Here is a 25,828-nt window from a genome sequence, read left to right as displayed (position 1 = left end):
ATTGGGGTTATTTTATTTTCCCTCATAATATTTTGTGAATGTCAATTTTTAGGCTAATTTTTACCAGATGTATCGAACAATAAAAATGCCCAATCACTTTTTTTTTTTTTTTTTTTTTTTTTTTTTTTGTAGAGGGAGAAGAAGTGTTACATAGTTAACCACTGTGCCTTTTCCACACAGTCTTCCCTCAGTGTGTCTTACAAGTGTGCCTTTTCCACACAGTCTTCCCTCAGTGTGTCTTACAAGAGGACCAGTCTCATTCATCTGCTTCAGGCTAAAGTATAGGCAATAGGCTGAGATGATTGGTCATCTCAGAAAATTCAGTGTTTTGTAATTGTCACACTTGTAGGGCCACAGTTAATAAACTCTTTTTTTGAGCATCTGTGAGCAGAGAACTATTCTGAGTACAGTTCTTTTCTTTAACTGTCATTCTTTTTCCGTTATGAGAACTGAGTTACCATCAAAGTGGCATTAGCAGAAGGAAGGTATCAAGTATTTGCATGTATGTTGAATGCGGTATAAATTCATTTCAGTAGAAATGATCACTGCTCAGCAAGAGGGTACAGTCCCAAAGGAAGTATACCACAAGGGCCCCAAGGTCAAAGAAGGTAAACATCTATAGAGCTCAGTAAAATTTTCAAAGTATCATTGCAGTTTCCTGAATACTATCAGTGTAATACGTGGTACTTATTTCACACTTAAACCAATTCATGTAAAAGCTGCTTTTACTAAACTGCTTTGCAGAAATTTTCTAACGGTTCCAGTTTTGATAATAAATTTGCTAACATTAAAATGCATGCTGGGATGTTCTTTAGAATGTCAGAGTTCCTTCTCACTTTTAATGCAATGTCAAAATTTTATTTCTCATCTTTCCTGTTGGTTTGACTCTTGTGTTTGTGCTTTCCACTTTACAGGCATGCAGTATGGTGACTATGTTAATAATCAAGCTAGCTCCGCACCAACTCCCTTGTCATCAACTTCCGATGATGAGGAAGAGGAGGAGGAGGATGAGGAAGCAGGTCTGCTTTAGCTTTACACCAGTTCTCGATCTTTTCCTACTCAAATTTTCTTTTTATGTCCATAGTCTATTAGCCTTAAAAAAAAAAAAAAAAAAATTGTTGCAGATTTAGCTCCATGAATTTGCTTGGTTTGGGTTACAGAAAGGTTGGGTCACCTGAGAGGTTGGGTCACTTGGGTTATAGAAAGGTTGTGTTTTGCTTTTTTATTTTATTTTTCTTCCTTTGGACATCTTTTACCATTTTGTAAGTAACAACGCATCTTTCATGATGATAGAGTGCTTTCTTTCAGAAATGCATTTCCTCTCATGTCACATGCCAAAGAATAAGCCCTAACTGAAGCTTTTGGCTTATGATTGCTTTAGCACCCTTTTAGGAATAGTGTTTTATATTCTGCTTTGCATGTCACTTTTATCTAATTGAAATGAACCATATGGGTTTTAAAATAGTAAAAAGAAATTGACAGTGTTTTTTTAAGGTCCTTTTTGGCCCTTCTCATCATATATTTAAAAGAGCAAGAATTTGTAGTTACTATCCTGCTTCTTGAGGTAGTTCACATCTTGCTAGTGAAGAAGTTGTGTATGTAATTATGTGTTGCAACCTGTTTAATATCCTTTTCTAGCTTTGCTGGGTAGAACACTGCTGAACATTAAGAAGTTCACTTCCTTCATTAATTCTAACAGTGTAAGACAACCAATAAGTGCTGACCTTTCAAGGTGTGTCTGACCATGATTCTCCTTTGGTCATCTTTATTAGTGAGTAGAAGGATATGCTTTATAAACAGTATTTTTATATGTTTAAACACAAGTTTATTTCTTAATGCATTTTTGAAATATTCAGATCCTTGTGCACAATTTGAGGAGGGCTAAAAATAGAGGGTTATAGATGGGGTAATTTTTTTTCTTTAAATATCTAAATACCCATCTGTCTTTTTGGATTTTTTGTCATTTTAAAATTCTGTATAATTTAAGTCTTACAGAAAACGTAGAAGAAGAGTAAAAGAAACTCCCATGTGCATCTATATAAACGATTTTGCTCCTCTTGCTTTATTATTATACATTTTTTTCCTACATCATTTGAAAGTAGGTTGGAGCTTTACTCCTCTGTACCTTAGTATGTATTTCCTCATTATAAGAACAATGTCTTACATAACATAAATGCAATACAGTATTCAGGATATTAAACACTGTTGTAATAATATCTGCTACACAATCAATAGTCAGATCTCAGCAGTTGTCTCAGTAAAATCTCTCATAGCTGTTTTCACGGCCCAGGATCCAGTTCAAGGTCATCCATTGAATTTTGTTGCCATTTCTGTTTAGACTCCTTCCATCGAAGACAGTCCTTTAACCTTCCTTTCTTTTTCTTGACTTCGACATTTTTGAAGAATATAGGCAAGTTGTTTTTAGAATGTACCTCAGTTTGGGTTTATCTAATGTATCCTTGTGATTAGATTCAAATTGTGGTTTTGGCAGGATTACCACTGAAATAATGTTATGTTCTTGGTGCGTCCTGTCCCAGGCACATGATGTTAATTTGTTCCCATATTGATGATGTTAACTTTGATCACTTGATTAAAACGGTGTCTGCCAAGTTTCTCCACTGTAAGTTACCACTTTTTCCCCTTGAAATTAATAAGTAATTTGTGGGGAGATTTTTTGATAGCGTGTAAATGTCTTGTTCTTAATTAAACTGTCACTCAGTTTTAGCATTTATTAATGATTTTCTAATTCCTACATTCCTTCTATATTTAGGAGTCAAGGTTTCAGTGTAAAGGAGAGCTTTTTCTTCTCCCTTGTTGACTTCTTTGGGCTCATATTGACTCATGGATTCTTATTTTATTCACTCAGTAATAATCCATTTCAATCATTAGTTATTTTCATAGCGGCTTATCTGAGATGTGGCCATGACAGATCCTTCAGACCGTCTTTTGAACATGTTCTCATGAATCTTTAAGCACATCGAGGCCTCAGTAAGATATTCCTAGCTCATCTTATACTGCTGCAACAGTGGACTGAGCCATTTCTTCAAGGTGTCCTGTTTCCTTTAGTGAAGAGGGGTATTTTAGAAACTAAGATCTAATTGTAGTGTGTGGTTATTGCCACTAAGGGGTCGTTTGTTCTCAGGCCCTATAGTATTATTATTATTTAGTGTATATATTATTCAGATCCTCTCATGATCCTTATTTTGCACATTTCAAAAGTGTATTATTTCATATAATGTTATTTGTCAGCCTAACTTTTGCCCTCTTTTTGTAATTTTTTTTGAATTCCTGTATAATTAACTAAATTACTCTCATTTTTATTCTGTTTGTAATTAGGTGCAATTGTTGAAAAATCTGTTTCCTTAGGCTAAAAATATTGGGAAATCAAAAAAATTAAGCATTTATGGTTTTCCTTCTATCATCTTTGTCTTGTTTAATTACTTTTTTCTTGAATATATTACAGATTAAAATTTTCTGAGTTTTTTTATTAAAGATTTTATTTAAACTCCAGTGTAATATTAGTTTCAAGTGCATAATATAGTGATTCAGCACTTACATACAATGCTCAGGACTATTACAACAACTGCCCCCCCCAACCCCCATCACTTCTTTCACCCTTCCTCCCTCCCCCTACCCTTTGGTGACCATCAGTCTGTTCTCAATAGGTTAAGAGTCTGTTTCTTGGTTTGCCCCTCTCTTTTTCCCTTTGTTCATTTGTTTTGTTTCTTAAATTCCACATATGAGTGAAATCATACAGTATTTGTCTTTCTCTGACTTATTTCACTTAGCATAATACCTTCTAGTTCATTCCATGTCATTGCAAATGGCAAGATTTCATTCTTTTTTATGGCTGAGTAATATTCCTGTGTGTGTGTGTACACGTTATCCATTCATCAGTCAATAGACACTTCGGCTGGTTCCATAATTTAGCTGTTACAGAGAATGCTGCTGTAAACCTTGGGGTGCATTGAGTAAATACCTAATAGTGTAATTGCTGGATCATAGGGTATTTTTTTTAAAAGGTACTATTTATTTATTTGACAGAGAGAGAGAGACAGAGATCACAAGCAGGCAGAGAGGCAGGCAGAGGCAGAGAGAGAAGCAGGCTCCCCGCTGAGCAAGGAGCCCGATGCAGGGGCTCAATCCCAGGACCCTGATCATGACCCAAGCTGAGGGCAGCGGGCCAACCCACCCCGGCGCCCCGATCATAGGGTATTTTATTTTTAACTTTTTGAGAAACCTCCATACTGTTTTCCAGAGTGGCTGCACCAGAATAATTTCTAAGTTCTTAGCTCAGTAGCATTTAGATTTTGATAATACTGGACATTTTTGAGCGCTTACTGTATGCCAGTTGCAGCACTAAAGAGCTGATGGATTTTTGTGTCAGTTTTTCTAGATTCAAATCTTGACTTTGACACTTAACTAGCTTTGTGACAAGTTTCTTAAACTCATTGAGTCTCAATTTACTCATCTGTAAAATGGGAATAATAATAATAATAACAGCATTCATGTAGGGTTATTTTGAGGATTGACAGTATTCTTTGTGAAGAGCTTAGAACAGTGTCTGGAAAATCAAAAAGATAACAGTAATTAACATTGAGGTTATGTTCTTACTGCAGTTTATTTTGTTCAGCAGTCCTGTAAACCAGAGAGAATTGGCTCCATTTTGCAGAGTTGACCGTGATCTGAAGGAGCTAAGTACCACCTGTCTCTGGTCCCACAACTACTAAATAGCAGGGCGGAGATTGAAACTGATGTCTGTCTTGTCTGCATGAAGGTGTGAAAATGAAAAAGTCTCTGTCGGCTAGTGAGCCCACAAAGCACTGCAGTTCAGGGAAACTAGAGGGCCTGGGGCAGTAATCACTACTGTGTCATTTACATACTGTCTTCTTCCTGCTTTTTTTTATTACGCAGCAAAATAGTAGGACTCTACCATGGACATTTTTATTAGAATCCTGTGTTCTCAATTCATGGTTTGTTAAAAAAAAAAAAAATCATTTATTTGTTGACTGCAAATTAAAGACATGTTCTGAATGGAAAAGAAGATGTAACTTTTAGAAGAATTTAATTTTTTTTTTTTTAAAGATTTTATTTATTTATTTGACAGAGAGAGAGATCACAGTAGACAGAGAGGCAGGCAGAGAGAGAGAGAGGGAAGCAGGCTCCCCGCCGAGCAGAGAGCCTGATGCGGGACTCGATCCCAGGACCCTGAGATCATGACCTGAGCCGAAGGCAGCGGCTTAACCCACTGAGCCACCCAGGCGCCCTAATTTTATTTTTTAAACCCTGCTCAGTTCCAATAATTTTTTCATGTGTGATGAGGTTAAAGAAAATGGCTCAGATTGTTGTGGGGACTACATATAAGGACTTATAAAAAGTAGAGCTTCAGAGTGCTCTACTTTTTAAACATTTCAGTGGTATTCATTCCCTATATTCATGGAACTTTTGTGTGTTGAGTTTATATGGAATTGTTCTCCACTTTTGAAAAAATTTATTGAACAACAAGGAAATATTTGAGCAGGTTCAGAAATCATTACTATTCCTCTTTTTAGTTATGGTATAGACTTTGTAGTAAGGACTGTCTTACATTTTGTTAGAAGCTACTAAAAGTTCAGAATTGTTGGAGAATAAACTTAAAGGAAGCTCAACAAGTAGTAAGCTATCTGGTTCCCATATGATTTATCTTAAATCCTTGTCTTTTTTTTTTTTTTTTTTTTAAAGATTTTATTTATTTATTTGACAGACAGAGATCACAAGCAGGCAGAGAGGCAGGCAGAGAGAGAGGAGGAAGCAGGCTCCCTGCTGAGCAGAGAGCCCGATGCGGGGCTTGATCCCAGGACCCTGGGATCATGACCTGAGCCGAAGGCAGCGGCTTAACCGACTGAGCCACCCAGGTGCCCCTTAAATCCTTGTCTTTAAGTTTATTTGGTGACAGGTATTCACTCCTTCAGTTGTTGGTGCTAGAGTGGGTGGTCAGTTAGTTTTAGGTCCCACACTGCGGACAAATGCTGGCATAGTTGTTACAGTAAGGACTAGAGTGAAAGGAAGTAGGCAGCGAAATAAAAATTGAGAAGTGAAATGATGTGAAGTTGGGGAACGAGCACAAAGACTAACTCAGACTTCAGACTTTATCAGCCCTGTTCCTGCAGAATATCGTCAGGTAATGTTCTGTTACTTGCTATACAAACTCTCAAGCACCTTTCCTCTAGGGAATTTTCAGGTTTGGAAGGGTGAGAGGGCAACAGGTAGCTTTCTCACATGGCTCTGGGAATGTGACAGCTTGGGTGCTGTATTTCATAAGTGCTAGTGGAGTAAAACTTTTGATTTCTCATAACGAGTTTTAAGGTCGTAGTCAGTTTTTGTTTGACTTTCACACAGGCTAATAGTAATTAATCAGCTCCAGGTACTGTGTTAGAAATAATGATTTATTTATGGTTTGCCGTGGATATTTTAAAAGATAATGTTTTCTTATGACACAGAATAAGTTAAGTCAACTCCTGTGGATAACAAGAGAATATTGGCCTGCTTAGGTCTAAATTCCAAAGAGAATTCTTCTTTTTTTTTTTTAATTTAAGTATCATTAGATTTCTCAAACTTCTTCATCTTACAACTAGAAGATTGTACTCTTTGACCAGTATCTCCCCCTTTTCCCTTTTCCCTGCCCCCTCAGAAGTGAATCCTTAAAAGCGTTCAAATCTGTATTTCCCCTTAATTGATGTAGTGTTTTATTATTTTAACAAGTGGATATCTTTCAGCTGAATTCAGTACATATATATTTTTAAAATTTTATAAATTGAATATATGTCCTGGGTTTCTGAAGGATATCCATGCCACAAGAAAAGTATCTGAAGGTTTTCAGTGTTCATCTATATTTAAATTTTATTTATTTATTTGACAGAGAGATCACAAGTAGGCAGAGAGGCAGACAAAGAGAGAGGGGGAAGCAGGCTCCCCACTGAGCAGAGAGCCCGATGTGGGGCTCGATCCCAGGACCCTGAGATCATGACCCGAGCTGAAGGCAGCGGCTTAACCCACTGAGCCACCCAGGCGCCCCAGTGTTCATCTATATTAAAAAGAAAATGTACCTGTTACATTTTGTACATTACATGTTACCTGACATTTAACTTATAAACATGCCATACATACGTATATATGATTGCTTTAGCTGGAAACTCCCAACTTTCTGCAGAGCGAGAGGGGGAGAGTATTAGGGCTACAGGAAGGAGATACGGTACCGGCATCTAGAGTTAGAATTCAAAAGCTACTTTCAAAAAGAAATGGCATTCGTAGTAATTAGATGTCTAGGCTAGCCCCAAATCTAATTAAATGAAATACTAAACATTTGAAAATGCTTTCTTTTTTTTCTCCAGCCATGGCAAATGTAATATAGATTATGTGTTTTATAAGTACCTGCAAACTGGTCCTATCTAAGGTTTAAGAATGAGGGCAAGTCCCTAAGCTATTCATTTGACTAAAGCCAGCTCGTGCACAGAAAGCAGTATATATTGCTTGGTGTCATGCTTCAGAGACTAATACAGTAGCATAGCCTTTTCCGTATACTCATCAGATGATAGGGAAGCATATGTGATCACAGAATGTCTTGAGAAGTGCATTAGATAAGGGGTGAGGAAATTTCCTGACATAGGAAAGGAAATGGTTTTCCATGGGTATATTAGAAAGGTTTTATGGAGGATTTGAAATTTGAAGGATGAGTAGGAATTTGCCATGTGGAAGAACAGAATCTAGGCTAGTGAACCAATATCTATGGTGCAGAAATACAAGAGAAGATGGTATGCTGGGTGCAGAATGAAAACATCAGTGTGATTGTATCATGAGGTAAGAGAGAGAAAGTGGTGTGGGAACAGGAAAAGAGGTAAAGAGGGCAATTGGAAGCCACATTTTAAAACTCTTTGATACCACAGAGGTGTTTAGACTTTATTCTGTAAGATAGTAAGGGAATAGTGAAGGTGTTTTTAAATTTGTTCAAAATACTAACTTGTATAATGTACCTCTTAAAAAAAATACATCTTCAACTTGTGTTGGCAGTGAAGTCATGACTGAGTTAGAATTAAACAATAAGTTTTAGCAAAACTTGAGATGTTTAGTGATCTAGAATTAAAACTTTTATCATGGCTTTGCTATTTAACAAGTTGAAAATAGAGGGGCACCTGAGTGGCTCATTCGTTAAGTGTCTGCCTTTGGCTCAGGTCATGATCCCAGGGTCCTGGGATTGAGGCCCACATCAGGCTCTCTGCTCAGAGTGAAGCCTGCTTCTCCCTCTTCCACTCCCTCTACCTGTTTTGCTGCACGCACTCTCTCTCTCTCAATCTCTCTCACTGTGTCAAATAAATAAATAAAAATATTTAATTAAAAAAAAAGTTGAAAATAGAGATTTGCATGGATTCTTTTCCTAAAGTGAATTTTAGAGTAAGCTAGCATTATTTAATATTAATAAATTATTATTTAATAAATAAAACAGAATATTTCTTTTTTTTTTTTAATTTATTCATTTGAGAGAGAGAGTTGGGGTGGGGGAGCAACAGAGGAAGAGGGAGACAGAGAGAATCTCCAGCAGACTCCCTGCTAAGCCTGGAGCCTCACATAGAGTTTGATCCCAGGACTCTGGGATCATGACCTGAGCTGACATCAGAAATCAGATGCTCACCCTACTAAACCACCTAGGCACCTGAAAACAGATTATTTCTACAAAATTAATACTTTACATCTTTAAAATAATTTGATATGTGTAAATAGTCTTAACATTATTTTTTTCCCAAGAATAATTATTTCCTGATATTTACATTTGAATTTTTCTTGGGCACCTGGGTGGCTCAGTTGGTTAAGCATCTGCCTTCAGCTCAGGTCGTGATCCCAGGGTCCTAGGATCAAGTTCTGCATCAAGCTCCCTGCTCAGGAGAACCTGCTTTTCCCTGTCCCTCTGCTGTTCTCCCTGCTTGTGTACTTTCTCTCTGTGTCAATCAAATAAATAAATAAAATCTTAAAAAAAAAAATCAAAAGTTTTTCTTTTTTTTTAATGTAAATATTTTTATTTATTTATTTGATAGAGATCACAAGTAGGCAGAGAGGCAGGCAGAGAGAGAGGAGGAAGCAGGCTCCCCGCTAAGCAGGGAGCCCAATGTGGGGCTTGATCCCAGGACCCCGGGATCATGACCTGAGCCGAAAGCAGAGGCTTTAACCTACTGAGACACCCAGGCACCCCTAAAAGTTTTTCTTGATCAGAGAGGAATGCTATGTATTTTTTTAAATAATAGCTTTATTGAAGTACTGTAAAATTTACTCCTTGAGTTTGTAGCATATTAACAAAGGTATGAGGCAATCGCCATGTAATAACAATCATTTTTATTGCCCCCAAGGGAAACTTTGTATCTTTTAGCAGTCACTTACCATTCTTACCCTCCTCCATGCATACGTACATGAATCTCTAGGCATCCACTAATCTACTTTCTGCCTCTGGATTTGTCTGAGCATTTCATATAAACAGATCATATAATATGTGGATTTTTGTGACTGGCTTCTTTCTCTTCACATAGTGTTTTCAAGGTTCATCCACATTGTGGTATATGTCAATATTTTGTTCCTTTTTATTGCTAATACTCAGTTGTGGAGATACATCACATCTTATTTATTCATTCATAAGTTGATGGACATTTGGATTGTCTCTATGTTTTGGCCATCTGAATAATGCTACTATTAACATTCATGTATGTGCAGGTCTTTGTGGAGGTTTGTGTTCTCATTTAGTTTGAGTGAAATTGCCAGGTCTTTAGGTATCTCTGTGTTGTGTTTAACCTTTTGAGAAACCACCAGGACATTTTCCAACTGTACCCTTTTAAAGTCTCATGTAGTTTCCAGTTTCTCTGTATTATTGCTAAAACTTGGTATTATCTGTCTTTTCGATTATAACCACCCTGGTGCATGTGAAGTGGCATCTCATTGTGGTTCTGATTCTCATTGCCTTAGTGGCTGATGATGTTGAGCGTCATTTCATGTATTTATTGGCTATTTGTCTTCTTCAGAGAAGTGTCTGTTTAAGTCCTTTACTCGTTTTTAATTTGGTTATTTGTCTTTTTATGGTTGGGTTGCAAGAATTCTTTTTATATTCTGCATACTGGACCCTTACCAGATATATGATTTGCAAATATATTCTCCCATTCTGTGGATTGTCCCTTCTTTCTTGAGGGTATTGTTTGGAGCATGAAAGTTTTTTATTTCCATAAAATCCAGTTTACTCTTTTCTTCTTGTTGCTTGTGCCTTTGATGTCCTATTTAAGAATCCTTTGCTAGTCCACGGTCACAAAAATTTACTCCTATATTCTCATATTTTTGCTGCGTACATTTAGGTCTGTGATCCATTTTGAGTTAATTTTATTGGAGGGTAAGGAAGGGGTCTAACTTTATTCTACTTCACGTGGCTGTCTTATTGAAAAGAATATTCATTCCCCATTCATGTTGTCTTAACATAAGGTTTTGAGATGAAATTCCCATAGCATGAAATGAACCATTTTAAAGCGTATAATTCAGTGTTGTCTAAATAGTGCAACCACCGCCTCTGTCTGGCTCTGTCATTTTGGTGGTTGTGCAGTCACCACTTTTCTCTTGTTCTGACTTTGAGAAAGTACTAAGCTAGGTAGAACTGAACATTTTCATCATCCCAGAAAGAAACTATTTTCATTAAGCAGTAACTTGCCATTTTCTCCTCCTCTCAGCCTCTAGCAACCCAGTCTACTCTCTATCTCTGTAGACTTACCCATTCTGGATATTTCATATAAATAGAATCATAACCATGGCCTTTTGTGTCTGGCTTCTTTTATTTAGCATGTTTCCAGGGATCGTTCACATTGTAGCATGTATCAGTATTCCACTCATGTGTATAGCTGAATAATATCCCATTATATAGATACGCCACATTTTGTTTATCCATTCATCTGTTGATAAATATTTAAGCTGTGGTATATTTGGGGGGAGACTTACTAAACAAGGATTTTATTTTAATTATTGAAGTATAGTTAATATACAGTGTTAGATTCATTTCAGGTGTGCAGCATAGTGATTTGACAATCCTATACATTACTCAGGGCTCACCACAGTAAGTGTAGTCACCACGGGTTGCCATATGGTGTTATTAGAATATTATGAACTGTATTCCCTGTGCTGTACTTTCATCTCCATGACTGATTAATTTTATAACTAGAAGTTTATACCTCTTACTCCCTTTCACCTGTTTTACCCATCCACCTACCCACCTCCCCTCTGGTAACCACAGTTTGTGCTCTGTAGTTAAGAGTCTGTTTTGTTGTTTATTTGTTTTTGTTTTTTAGATTCTACGTATAAGTGAAATCATATGGTATTTATCTTTCTCTGACTTATTTCACCTAGCATAATACCATCTAGGTCCATCTGTGTTGTAGCACATGGCAATACGCTGTTCTTCTTAATGGCTGAGTAATATTCCTGTGTGTGTGTGAGAGAGAGAGAGAGAGAGAGAGAGATCTTTACCCATTCATCTGTCAGTGGGCATTTGGGTTGCTTCTATACCTTGGCTGTTTTAAATAATGCTGCAGTGAACATAGGGGTGCATGTATCTTTTCAAATTAGTGTTTTGGTTTTGGGGGGTAAATAGCCACTAGTGGAATGACTGGATTGTTTGGGTTTGTTTGTTTGTTTGTTTCATTTATTTGAGGAACCTCCATACTGTTTTCCATAGTGGCTGCACCAATTTACATTCCCAGCAACAGTGTGGGAGGGTTACCTTTCCTTTATATCCTGACCAAAGCTTGCTCTTCCTTGGCTTTTTGATACTAACTAGCGATTCTTACTGAGGCATAGAAATGCTGAGTAGCAGGCTAAATAGCAACCTAGCCCAAGCTGGAGACTCCTTTTTTAAGAAGGTTTCATACAGCTGTGCTGCCTTGTAAAAGTCATTAAAATTGCATTATCTTATGATACCCTAATACTGATAAAATGTATTTAATAGCTTGAGATTTGGTAGATGCAATCATGGAGGTGTTACTCTAGTAACGTTTCCATCAATCTAACATTTATATTTGTGTTTTTGACTGCTTTTAAAAGTTTGATACCTGTTTTCTAAGACAGCTTCACATCATCTGATTAAATTTTGTTCCACTTGTCAGCTCCATATTCTCCCCACTCATATTAACAGAAATTTACATATGGTTTTTAAAAGTCGTTAAACATCAGTCACTTTCAGTTTAAAGTCAAAAATTTTTCTAGTTCAGTAAAACATCTTTTTCAAAATTGCCAGGGGGTGCTCTACGATCCATTGTCCTTTTAAACTTAGTGGATATTTTGGTTTTTCCTTTTAGGTGTCGACAGCTCTTCTACGACAAGCAGTGCTTCTCCAATGCCCAACAGTTATGATGCCTTGGAAGGAGGCAGCTACCCAGGTAATTCATTTTGTGCTTATTTGATGCTTACTTGAAAAATTACTGACCATCAGTTTTTTCCAAACATGAACATATATTAGACATAATTAGTGGGCTTTTTTTTATATAGCAGTATTTTTAACAGAAAAAAAGGGACATTTTCTGTTATTTTTCAGCCTTAATTTAATAGTTGCCATGTAACAACTACAAATGTTGTTTCTGGGAGACTTAAGAAAATTTATTATTTTACTTTTGTTATCATGCTCTTTATCTTTGTCCTCTTTCTAAAAGATTTTTAATGCTAAATAATTCTCCTCTTTCCCTTCTTTCTTATGCTAATAACTTCTTAAGTAAATTTTATATTTCTGTTCTCATGCTTAGGTCCTTGAATTCCTTCCAACTAGCCTCTGAGTATAAATAGTCTTTGACTCTTTACTCCCCCAATGGCTGCCTCACCAGGTAAATAGATTAACCAACTTGGGGGTAGATCTTGGAGGCATTACTTTTAACTTTATCTGGAAATAACTTTGGTCATTACATAGGAATAGTAGTGGTGCATAGTATTTTAAAAATACAAACTTAAGTTTTAGAATTAGTAGTCATTTCATTATATCTTAAATTTGATCTTCCTTTTTTGTATGTCTCTTATCACAGATAAACTGACAACCACATCTGACTTCTCTTTTTCTCACTTTCTAATGATTTGAAACTTTAGGATGAACAGAAAAGTAATTTGCCCTTCTCTTTATTTCTTACCACTTTCGTAATAATCCAGGATGGAGCTTAATTGAAGTTGACATATGCTGGACTTAACATACTATCTTGCTATCACTGTGCTATGAAGCAGTAGAGAACGAAAGTTTCATCTTCTCAGTATAGAGTTCTCTTTTAATACTTCAAGAATACTTCAATAAGCTACTCTTTTGTGCATAAGGATTTTTTTTCCTCTAGGGATGCGTGTTTGTGTAAGAAATTGGGGACCATTCCAAAAGCAATCACTGTTATCAAAATATTCCAGAAGAGTTCATTTGTTCAGTAAAAGGGGAATACTACTTGTGGAATCACTGTATTGTACACCTGAAACTAATGTAACACTCTATGTTAACTATCCATTTGTTTAATTAAAAAAAAATTTTTTTAAGATACATTTACTATAACTATATAGTATTTCATGAGTTTCAAATTAACCTAACAAAACAAAAACAAAAATTAACCTGAAGTGAAATACTGAATGGGATAGTTAAAAGATCGTGGCTTTGAAGTTTTGAAGTTCGACCTTGATTTGCTTGTCCATATTCATTTCATCAACAAATCATAATCTTCCTATGAACTGTGCTAACACTAAGTGAGTGACCTTAGGCAGGTTTTCTAGCTATTTATAGTGTGCCAGAATTAAAGATGTGAATTTCTAGAGCAGTAAGATTAAATGAATTGAAAATACTGTGTCAGGTGCTAGGATAGAATTTAGGACTATAGAAATGTACGATACATTGTCCCTTTCCTAAGAAAGGGGAGACGTTTTAGATCTCCACATTTATGACTTAAGCTTTTTATATCTTATGCTAATTACTGTTAGCATGTTAAGAGAACTTTCTACTTACATTCCCATCACTGTGATGAGGGATAAGCAGGATATGACACTACATTAAACTTCTTGTCCTAAGAAACCTGGGAGGTTTCCAGAAAACCAGTAAGCCAGCCCTTGCCTAATAAGCACAAGATGATAAAAGAATGTCTGGGAACATATCTTCCAAAATGAGAGCCAATAGATATGGTCAGTAGAAAGATATGATTCTTGAAGAATCTTTAAAAAGTATGTTTTATTAAGTCACACGCTTTTAAGAGCATATTTTTGCAGAGTCTAGTTCCTGGTGAAGAATAAAATTTTTATATGAAAAACAGATTGAAATTCAAATATATGGTATAGATTTATTTGACTTTAAAATAAGACTAATAGTATAGCAACATTAATAATGGTATGTGTAGTAATTTTTAGGGTTTCTTGTGATTTTTGTGCTTAATGATTAAATTTTCTACAGTTTTTTCTGTTTTAATCAAATTTTAGTTCTTTATTTTAACATTTTATTTATTTATTTGAGAGAGAGTGTGTGTGCACAAGCAGGTGGAGCAGCCCACAAAGGAAAAGGGAGAGGCAGGCTCCCTAGTGAGCGGGGAGGCCAATGTGGGGCTCCGTCCCAGAACCCCAGGATTATGACCCAAGCCGAAGGCAGATGCTTAACTGAGCCACCAGGAGCCTGTAGTTTTTTGTTTTAAATTTAAATAATGGAAGAACATTTGTTCATTAAATTTTATTTGGCATCTGTTACATACCAGACATTGTTTTAGAAGCTGAACACTATACACTAGTCTTTCATAATCTCAGTTTTGCCTCTGCAATTAATACAGACTTCTAGCTGAGTAAAGGGAGCAAAGGGTTCATGATTCTATTCTCTCTACTTCTGTGCATGTTTATAATTTCTGGATGTTTGCAATTTCTCCTAGTCAAAGGTTTATAAAAGGAAAATGCCAAAGATAATGCCTTGCCCTGGAGCCAGCTGTTTACAGAGTCCTGATTTTCAATGTTAACACCATGTTTTTCCCTTTGCTAGATATGCTTTCCTCATCAGCAAGCAGTCCTGCTCCTGATCCCGCTCCTGAACCCGACCCTGCTTCTGCTCCTGCTCCAGCATCTTCTGCTCCTCAGCCTTCAAAAATGGCCAAGCCATTTGGGTATGGTTACCCAACTCTTCAGCCCGGTTATCAGAATGCTACAGCACCACCTAACTCTGGAGTACCGCCCAGTAGCCCAGGGTATTCTGGATTCCAGCCGTATGCTCAGGTATGTATAAAGACACCACAGTTCTAGAATGGTCAAACTATTATCAATTCTCACAAATCCCTGGTGATTCAAATGGATCATAGGTGTGAATACAGATAGCCCAGGTCAAACGTACATAGATTTTGGTTCCTGTGTGTGTGTGTGTGTGTGTGTGTGTATTTGTGTGTATATAGATAGAGATAAAAAGAAATATAAATTTCAAATCTTTAAAGTCTTTAAATCTGGATCAAGTTATTAGGTCTGATTTTCGTGTCCTTTGTTGTACTTTTATTTTTTAGAGCCTTGCTCTTTATTTCTTTATTTCTTACTCTCCCTCTATACTCTCTTGTCTCAAATAAATAAAATCTTAAAAACAAAAACAAAAAAATACTTTCCATTCTACTATTTCAATTATTCTTTTATAATCAGGAAAGTAAATGTTAAATTTTTTTAAAGTCTGTAATATTAAGCTGGCTTTTTCCTCAAAAAAAAAAAAATGATGTTATAAATGTGGTTTGGAATTCTGGTTCCAACTCTTAGATCAAAGAATTCTAAATGGTGCGACATAGAACTGAAATTGGTAACAGTCTCCACAAATGTAAATGCTAATCAGTTGTATTTATTACAATAAATGACCCATTATTATGTATATTAGACAACCCATTTAATATATAAGAATATAAATTGTATTATTTAATAATATATATTGATATATAATATCATATATTATTATATTATTATTATATATGATATATATAATGACCCATTTATAACAAAGTGACCCATTCTGATACGACCTATTTTGGAGTCACCTTTTAAATGCCATATCAATTTAATAATAGGGAATAATAAGTATCTTACATTTATATTTATTAAGAATGTAAAATGTAAGAAAACAATTGAAATGGTAAAGCATTCTACTTAAAAACTGTTCTTAGTAGACTAAACTTACAGAAAATTCATCTTATGGTACACTAAGAGTGAAGATTAAATGGGCACCTGGGTGGCTCAGTCGGTTAAGTGTCTGCCTTCAGCTCAGGTCATGATCTCAGGATTCTGGGATCGAACCCCACATCAGGCTCCCTGCTTAGTGGGAAGCCTGCTTCTCCCTCTCACTGTGCCTACTGCTCCCCATGCATGTGTTCTCTCTGTCAAATAAATAAATAAATAAATAAATAAATCTTTAAAATATTTACTACCTGACCCTCTACAGAGAAAGTTTGCTGACCCTTGAAATAGTAGAATGGAAAGTATTGGTTTTTTGTTTTTGTTTTTAAGATTTTATTTATTTATTTGAAACAGAGAGTACAGAGAGAGAGTGAGAAGCAGACTGCCCACTGGGCAGAGAGCCCTATGTGGGCCTCAATCCCAGGACCCTGAGATCATCACCTGAGCCAAAGGCAGCTCCTTAACCAGCTGAGCCACTGAGGAACTCCAGAAGTATTCTTTTTCCATTTTATTTTGCAGAAGTTAAGAGATTGTCCTTGGACTAAAAGTAAAAATTAATATTTATTATACTAGATTTAAAAATAACTTCATTCTGGGGTTTCTGAGTGGCTCAGTCATTAGGCATCTGCCTTCGGGTCAGGTCGTGATCCCGGGGTCTTGAAATTGAGCCCCGCATTGGGGTCTCTGCTCAGCAGGAAGCCTGCTTCTCCCTCTCCCACTCCCCCTGTTTGTGTTCTCCCTCTCACTGTGTCTCTGTCTGTCAAATAAATAAAAATCTTCAAAAAAATAAAAATAACTTCATTCTGTCCTTCTGTAATTTCCATCCTTTTTATACTCTAGCTCCAGTGGAAGGATTACAGGAGTTTGAATGAAGGAGACAGAGGCATACTAAAAAGTAACTGATGATTAATCACGGGAGAAATGAGCATCATGAAGCAAAAGCTTTAGACTTTATACTGTTAGAGATCAGTGACTTATACCTTTCCTTTTTTATAACTTTTTATTGAAACATCTGTATTCTATTTATGTATAATTAAATAAATCAATATCATACTATTTGATACCTTTCTACAAATTGGACACATGTAACCAACAGCCAGATCCCTTTCTCATGCCTTTTCTAGCCACTAACCCCCAAACAAAAGTTAGTAACTATCTTGACTTCTAATACTGCACATTAATTTTACCTGTTTTTAATAATAGCTATGTATATTCTTGCCTAGACTCTTTGGCTCAACCTTATGCTGTGTGCTTACTGTGTTCATTCATTTTCATGGTTTCATGTACCCCATTATGTGAATAAAGTAGTTTATTTATTTGTTCCATTGTTGCTGGGCGTTAGGGTAAGTTTTCAGTGTGGGGCTATTATGAATAGTGCTCTTGTGAATATTTCTGTTCATGTCTTTTAAATGAATGTATATATCAAGGAGTGGAATTGCTGGGTTGTGGAGTATCCAGACTCTCCGAAGTTAATGCAAAACAGTTCTCCAAAGCAGGTGTTCTAGTTTATACCTCCATTCACAGTGTGCAAGAGTTCCAGTTACTGTTACTGTATGTCCTAGGCAACACTTGGAATTTTGACCTTTTGATAGTAGTTATCTTCTTTTCATATTGAAGTGAAGAAATTGAGACTCAGATAAGTGAAACTGTCTGTCCAAGACCAGGCTTAGTTCTGAGAATACAAGTCTTTGCAGTTCAAATTTAAGCACTTATTTCCTTCTCTTTAAATGGTAGGGACTTGTGCAAAAGAAGACCAAAGTCACACTTGATATATGTATCTAAGGAAGATGACAGAGCAGCAATTTGGTTTTATTTAATCTGAATTTAAAGTAGTTTTTTGGGGCGCCTGGGTGGCTCAGTGGGTTAAGCCGCTGCCTTCGGCTCAGGTCATGATCTCAGGGTCCTGGGATCGAGTCCCGCATCGGGCTCTCTGCTCAGCAGGGAGCCTGCTTCCTCCTCTCTCTCTGCCTTCCTCTCTGCCTACTTGTGATCTCTCTCTGTCGAATAAATAAATAAAATCTTTAAAAAAAATAAAGTAGTGTTTTGGACATTAGTTTCAGGGTCAGTAAGCAATAATAATTTAAACACACAGCTAGGATGTACATTTAAATTCTCACCTATCTATTAAAAAAAGATTGTAGATGTTAATCTAAGATTAATATTAGCAAGCTAATTTTGGAAGAAGCCACTTAAAGGTGACTTTTTATATGCCCTTCTGGTTCACGGTTATGGCCAGAGGGGTATCAGGGTCACCAAGAATAATTTGGAGGTTGCCAAGGACTTGTTTTAAAGTGTTTTCAAGTCTGACCGAGAACTCTGACATTGTCGGGGAGGGGGAAATTAAGAAAACAAAAGAGTAATAGGAATGAGATCGGAGGTAATGAAGGACTGTAGTCAAAAGCTTAGATTTTATCCCAAGTCCAAAGGGGAGACATTGGAGATTTTATGTAATGGAATGCTACATCTGATTTACATTATTTAGAGAATCATTTGGGCTGCTGTGTGAAGAACAGATCAGGGATGGAATTTTCTGAAAAGACATAAATGGAAACGGGGGTGCCTGGGTGGCTCAGTGGGTTAAAGCCTCTGCGTTTGGCTCAGGTCTTGATCCCAGGGTCCTGGGATCCCAGGGTCCTGGGATCAAGCCCCACATTGGGCTCTCTGCTCATCAGGGAGCCTGCTTCCCTTCCTCTCTCTGCCTGCCTCTTTGCCTACTTCTGATCTCTGTCAAATAAATAAATAAAATCTTAAAAAACAAAAATGGAAACAGAGAGACAAATGGAAGTTTTGCCATGATCACAGAAATGTATGATTGTGCTTGTTCTAAGGTAGTTATTGGTGAAGGTAATGAAAAGTGGATGGATAATGTCTGTCTTTTGACTTATTGATGGATTTGTTATGGTAGTTGAGAGAAAGGAACATATAAAAGGTAACTTAGGTTCTTGGCAGAGCAACTAGGTAGAGGATAGTTCATTTTACTTTGAAGGTGAAGAGAGACAAATACATCTAAGAGTGGCAATCGAGTTGGCCATGTTAAATTAAAATGCCTAGTAGACATTTACATGGAGCTATGTAGCAGGCAGTGGAAGTGTATATGAATGCCCATTGCTCTATATTACCAAGTTCATCAAGAATTATTTTTTATTAAAAAATTATTTTTTATAAGCAGACATTTTTTTAAATAATTTAGTCATAAATTATTCAAGTCCCAGTTCACATTCTTTCATAATTACTCAGGTCTTCTGGTTTGTCTGATACACATTGCAATATTTCCTCCACCTTGACATTTGTTTTTAATTTTAATGGTATATTTTGGCATTGAAGGAGTATCTTAGTTTTATATAGTCATATTATGATTTCTTTTTAATTTTATTTTCAAAGATGTTACTTATTTATTTGACAGAGAGAACACAAGCAGAGAGAGTGGAAGGCAGAGGGAAAGGGAGAAGCAGGTTCCCCACTGAGGAGAGAGCCCAACAAAGGGCTAGGTCTCAGGACCCTGAGATCATGACCTAAGCTAAAGACAAATGCTTAACCAACTGAGCCACCCAGGTGTCCCCATATTATGATTTCTTTTGTTTTTACCTGTGTTTGAATCCTTTAAAAGATCTTTTCAACCTTAGATTAGGAAATAGTCCCCCTATAAATTTTTTTAGTTCTTAGGTGATTTTAGTTTTATATCTTTAATCTATTTAAGTTTTATTTTGGTTTATAATGTAAATAATAAACTCATTTTCCTCCCAAAAAATAGCTCTAAGTTCACTATCATTTACTAAATAGTCTGGTTTTTTTTCCCCCACTGGCCAAAAATTGGGTAGTTTGAGCATCAAAATGAATAAGTGTAATTCATTAAGTCACTTAGAGTTCATAGAAAGCTATGAATTCATAATAATACTAAAAATATAACAAATGTAACACAGAAAAAATAAAGCAAAACTCATTGAACATGATTATACATTTTTATGCCATCAACTCATTATCCTGAAAATTGATTGTTGTGAAAACTTGGAAACAAAAACATATATCCTGCCTCACAGAATCCAAATTCTTGATGCTGAAAAACATTGCTGAAATTTTGTTAAGAGGTTTAACCGTGCTAAGATTTAAATGTATTCATTATTTTGCTTTGAGTTTTTTTTTCAAGATTTCTTTAAATTGAGCTGCCCAATTAAAACCATTCTGTTTCCAAGTCAGGTTCAAATTTTTTCATATTCTTACTTATTCAGTATGTTAAAATCCTATATGTAGCATAGTACATTGTATTCATGCTCGTTATATTGTTCTTTTGTTTGTTTTGTTTTAAATTGCTTTTTCAGCAGTATCCTGGTATGAACCAGCTGTCCTCCAGTCTGGGAGGTCTGAGTCTTCAGAGTTCTCCACAACCAGAAAGTCTGAGACCTATAAACCTCACCCAGGAGAGGAATATTTTACCCGTGACTCCTGTTTGGGCTCCTGTACCGAACTTAAACTTAGACCTCAAAAAATTAAACTGTAGCCCAGAGTAAGTATTTATTTTATGATCTTTAGTAACACTTTGTCAGAAATGTTTGACTTTCAAAACTAGTAAAAGTGATATATTAATTCCTTGATTGGAAGTTTTGTTAATGGGGAATTTTCCATTTTACTTTGTACAGAAGTTCTAGCTATAAAATTCATTTTAGGTCCTGTTCCTGCCTCTATCTCTCCATCAATCCTATTCCCTATCACCTAATGCAAGGGAAATTTTTTTTTGAGTGAAGGAATCGGGAACCCAGATCCAACTCTATTTTTCTTAAATTTCTTTTTCCTTACTTATCACCAGTAATAACTTCTGATGTCTTTTAAATAAGGTGGAATCTTTAAAAATGTATGCCCTTCGATCTCTGCTTTAAAAAGGACACTGACTTCACTTAACATAACCCCAAGAACAGGTTTAAATGGTTTATCTCTGAGTTTCCTTTTTCCACGCAGCATAGAATGTAAGATCATTACCTTATCCAGCCTGGATTTAAATTTGGATGTCCTTTCTTAAATATTTCCTCACCTCATGGAGAAGGTTAGCTGACTGTTGGCATCTGGTGGCCACCAAACCCCGGTGTTTCCTCCTGGTGGATGAGTTAGTTCTGCCACGCACCTCATAGTACCTTCAAAACCAAGCCTTCTCCTTTGTTGTGTGCTTTCAATACTTCTTTCTCCTGAGAGTAGAATATTCCTACGCACCCAGATGCTTCCTAGAAAACATCTTTCTGCTCCTTATAAAGTAAACTCTGATTCACAGAACATGTGTTTTCTTCCTCGCATTAAGAGAATTAGTGTTCCTCTTTACAGCCAATGTTTTTTTTATTAGGGCAGTAGTTTTCTGGCTTGTTAAGAAAACTGTAAACTTCTCTTTTTTTCAGTCAAAATTTTATGTAGATTTCCAATACAGAAACAAGAAAATGGAGTTCTTTCTGCCACACACTATGACCAACCCCCATCAGTGCCTGAGGCAGTGTCAAGATCATTGCTGTGAAAATGTATAATCATTGATCCTAAGAGGAAAACAGCTGCCCATTCCTATGAATATAAGTTGCTGTCAGGTCTATGAGTATGTGGATTTTGGCCTTCTATTTTGAAAGATTAGGCATTGCCTAAGTAGGTGAATATAGTGTTTATATATGTCATAGATAGTGGATGGTGTATGCTTCTACTCAGTTATGTGTTTTCTGTGAAAGTCCCTCTCTTACCAAAATAGCAATGCATAGTATTTGGGAGTGTAGACTTTACAGTTGGATGGACTCAGGTTCTTACCATGGTTCCACTGATGAGTAGCTGTAAGACTCTACAAATTTCTTAACAAATTTTCAATATTGTCAATTGTGAAACAGGAATAATAATTGTGCCTACATATAAAGGTAAATCATTTATTCAATAAATATTTACTGAATGCCTTCTAAATTAAGGGTCAGGCACTGTTTCTAGATGCCAGGAATGAACCAGTAAACAGAGTTCCCTATCTCTTGCAACCTTTATCCTATTAGGGAAGACATACTATGAACAGTCAAAATGTCTAAGTTAACCATCATACATTATACACCATCTGTGTAATGTAATGTCAGAATATTACTGTGAAGTAGGGAGTAGTGAGGCCAGTAGAGGTTGACTGTATTCAGTTGAGCAGTCAGAACAGGTTTTCCCAAAGAATTAAAACTGAGTGGAGATCTGAATGAAGGGTGAGAGCAAACCACATGACTCTGGGAAGCAAGTGCCAAGCATGCGCAAGCTACATAAGCAGCAAATGCAGAAGTCATGAAGCAGGGATCATCTTAGTGTTCGAGGAATGCCACCAGCCTGGAGTCCAAATGTGTCTGGGTATCTCGACATAGTGTGAGCTGCTCTTCTTAAAATTTCCTTTCCTGGTTTCCAGTACTTCTCCTGCTTACCTCTTTGCCCCTTTATTGATTCTGTGTCTACTGACCTTAACTTATAACTTAGTAAGTTATAAACACTAAATAAGTGAGTACTTAGTAAGTTATGAACACTTTCTCTAAGAGAGGGATAGTACTATGATGGCACAGAACAAAATGATGAATATCTCAAGTGGAGAAGACAGACAGGGTACACAGCCAACTAAATCAAAGCAGACTAATGATACCATAGAAGCATAAACTGATCTCAGAGCACAGAGGAAGACATCGTTTCTTCTGACTTGTGATCGGAGGGAATGGTGATTTCAGAAGAAGCGGTAATTTTGATGGGTCTCAAAGTAAGAGACTCATCAAAGGACTTTCAGCAGGTGAAAAATGGATAGTAAAGCAGGAACAACATTATTAAAGATACAGACGTTTCCTGTTCACTTTTGTTTTCCTTTTCAGTCCTTCCTAATTTATATTCTACATGCTAGTGATGTTTTTTCCCAAATCTGGTGTACTTTCCCACCATGAAAATGTTGAGTCCTTAATTAGGGTTTTTGACCTATATTGTATATATGCCTGCTTAGTGTAATATGGAACTTCCTAGTTGTAGTTATATAACACCCAGACGATTTTCATTTATGCCCTTAAATTCTCTTGATTATCTGCATCTGTAGTATATATGTATTTTCTGATCTATATATGTATTTTCTGATCATTTTTTTTGCAGTTCATTTCGGTGTACTTTGACAAATATTCCGCAGACACAGGCTTTATTGAATAAAGCTAAGCTTCCTTTAGGACTGTTATTACATCCCTTCAGAGACTTGACGGTAAAGTAACATATTTTAAAATACTTGTGGGTACTGATGTGTGTTTTTATGTGTAGTGTGTTTTGACTATGTATTTTCTTGGAGATTTTTTCATCTTTTATCTTTTAAGTTAGAAATAATCATTTTTGTCAGTTCACCTCAGCAAACATTTTCTAACTACCTGCTTTGTAACAGGCCCTAACCAAGCACTGGTAAATACAAAGATAACGAAGTCATTGACCTTGCCCCTGAGAAATTTGTATCTAACAGGGGACAAAGATATAAAAAGAAATAACTACAGTACAGGGTAACTAATACATGTACCTAACCAAATTCTATGAGTTGCTTATAGGCAGGGAGTATAGTATAGTACTGGGTGCAGTAGCAGAGGTTTGTTAAGAGTGATGAGGTCCGAGCTGGACTTTGAAAGATCAATGGTTTTGGAAGTTGGAAAGGCCATTACAGTTAAACCTTAGGCGTCTTTATTAAACATAAAGGTCGCACCAACGGTTGTCCACTTGAGTGTGGAGGAACTGTATGCTGGTTCCTAATTCTATGAAACAAATAACTTTTGTAATAATAAGTCCAAATGCTTCAGGTCTTCTGAATGAAAACATTTCTTAAATTTCCATAGTCTTTTGGTTTCATACTAAGCCTGCCGGACTTTTACATATAGTTCTGATATTTTATGCAAATATTATCTTTAAAATTTCTAAACTTCAGAAATTAAGTTTCTGCAGATACGTTTTATTTGTACTCTAAAAGGTGCATTACTCTCTCACATTTTTTTAATTACCGTGGTTTTCTACCCCTTTTAATGCTACTGAGTTTCTTTTGCTCTCATTCATCCGAAAAAATGTGTATAAACTACCCATTATGCTAGGTGCTGAGATACAAAAGCTAGTAAGCGTCCTCATAGAGCTAACTTGCGTACTAACTAGGATACATAGAAAGGAGCAGAGTGGATAGAAAATAAAATAATTATAAATGTGCAGTAAATACTTTGAATTTATTCACTTAGTAAATACTGTTTGATCACCTGTAATACTGTTTTAGCTATTATCTCTAAATCAAGATCATTAATTTCCCATATACATAGGTGAGAATTTTTGTCTAAACACAGATACCATCATGATACCTTCTGGAAGTATACACTAAATTGGCAACAGTAACTTTCTCTGTGCTGTAGAATTCTGGCCAATTCTTTATTTTCTCATTTTCAGTTAATTGTATTTCCGTTTTTTCATAAGTATGATGTCATTACTTGTGTAATAAAAACTATGTATGTGAAAGAAATTGAATACAAACACATAATTATAATGTAGAGATAGGAAAAAAGTGCCAGAAGGAAATATACTAAAATGTTATCAGGGATTAATTCAGGGAGATAGAATAATGTGATTTCTAAGTGTTTTTTTGTATTTTCTAAATTTCTTAAAAATGAATATAAACTTCCTTTCCCAAATCTTTTCTTTCCTTTTCCTTTTCCAGAAGCTCTCTGAAACAGATTTATAGGTTTATTTTAACATAGCATAATTTGTAATCTTTGCCCCCTCAGCACTTGAGAAGATCACTAAAATTACCAGCTTTTCAATGGTTTCTTTTTTTGTTAAGTTTAGCACCATAACATTTTCACCCTCTTAAAAAAACAACTCATTCAAATTAGGTGGGACTTCTGCCTTTCGTCATCTGAAACTGTCTCACGCACACAAAAATTTTTTTCCACGTATTTCTTTTAAAAGCTACACTGTGCTTGGTTCTTGTGGCCTTCGTCCCCGTTAGGACTGTGGCGGCCATCTAGTGCACAGTGCCTTATGCTCTGGGACTAGGTGCTGTCAGGCAGCAGACACAAAAACATTTCTATGTGGTATGTATTTCTTTCTCAATGGTGTTTCTGGAGGCTAGCTGATGAGCTCCGAATTAAATTATTTTCTTGGCCAATCAGGCTTTTCATATCAATCAGTAACTTTTACTGCATTTGGTTTGGTGTTATCTTACTGTTTGTGACAGAGAAGACTTGATGGCTGCTTGTGTTGCTCCGCATATCACCGGATTTTATGAAAATGCTTCCATTTCAGAACACTGTTACGGTTTTCTGTTCTGTCTGTGGAGCAGAGGAGTATGTGTTCCATTTTTACCCTGAAGTGCTTTTTTTCTGCTACAACATCTTTATTTTACTTCCTAGCAATTACCAGTGATAACGTCAAATACCATTGTGAGGTGCCGATCTTGTCGAACATATATCAACCCTTTTGTATCATTCATTGATCAACGGAGATGGAAATGCAATTTGTGCTATAGAGTTAATGACGGTGAGTTTCAGATTCTTAAAATAAGTGTGTCTAATATTATTTTAAACATTTTGACATTTTTGGTCATTAGCTGGTCTCCATTGCTTTAAACACTTTCATGCCACTATTTATGCGAGAATATAGGCTAAGGACACTTGATCTTTCTTGGCTGGGGATGATTGAT

At 36.1% G+C, this 25,828-nt stretch overlaps 1 protein-coding gene across 4 annotated transcripts in view; it reads left to right on the top strand.

Annotated features, from left to right (window-relative positions):
* SEC24B (SEC24 homolog B, COPII coat complex component) overlaps positions 1-25,828 on the top strand; it is a 95,565-nt gene that overhangs the window by 46,960 nt on the left and 22,777 nt on the right. Inside the window, exons 4-9 of one of the 4 annotated variants that reach the window (XM_059171176.1) lie at positions 915-1,019; positions 12,345-12,425; positions 15,014-15,243; positions 20,490-20,671; positions 23,272-23,374; positions 25,539-25,665. In XM_059171176.1, coding sequence (XP_059027159.1) covers positions 915-1,019; positions 12,345-12,425; positions 15,014-15,243; positions 20,490-20,671; positions 23,272-23,374; positions 25,539-25,665 — 828 coding nt within the window. Of the gene's footprint in view, positions 1-914; positions 1,020-12,344; positions 12,426-15,013; positions 15,244-20,486; positions 20,672-23,271; positions 23,375-25,538; positions 25,666-25,828 lie in introns of all 4 variants that reach the window. The other 3 variants (XM_059171168.1, XM_059171189.1, XM_059171182.1) reach the window with 3 other exon arrangements.

This window comes from Mustela lutreola, chromosome 1 (genome assembly GCF_030435805.1).
Source record: "Mustela lutreola isolate mMusLut2 chromosome 1, mMusLut2.pri, whole genome shotgun sequence".
Lineage (NCBI taxonomy): Eukaryota > Metazoa > Chordata > Mammalia > Carnivora > Mustelidae > Mustela > Mustela lutreola.
This window is presented reverse-complemented; position numbering and strand designations above follow the sequence as displayed.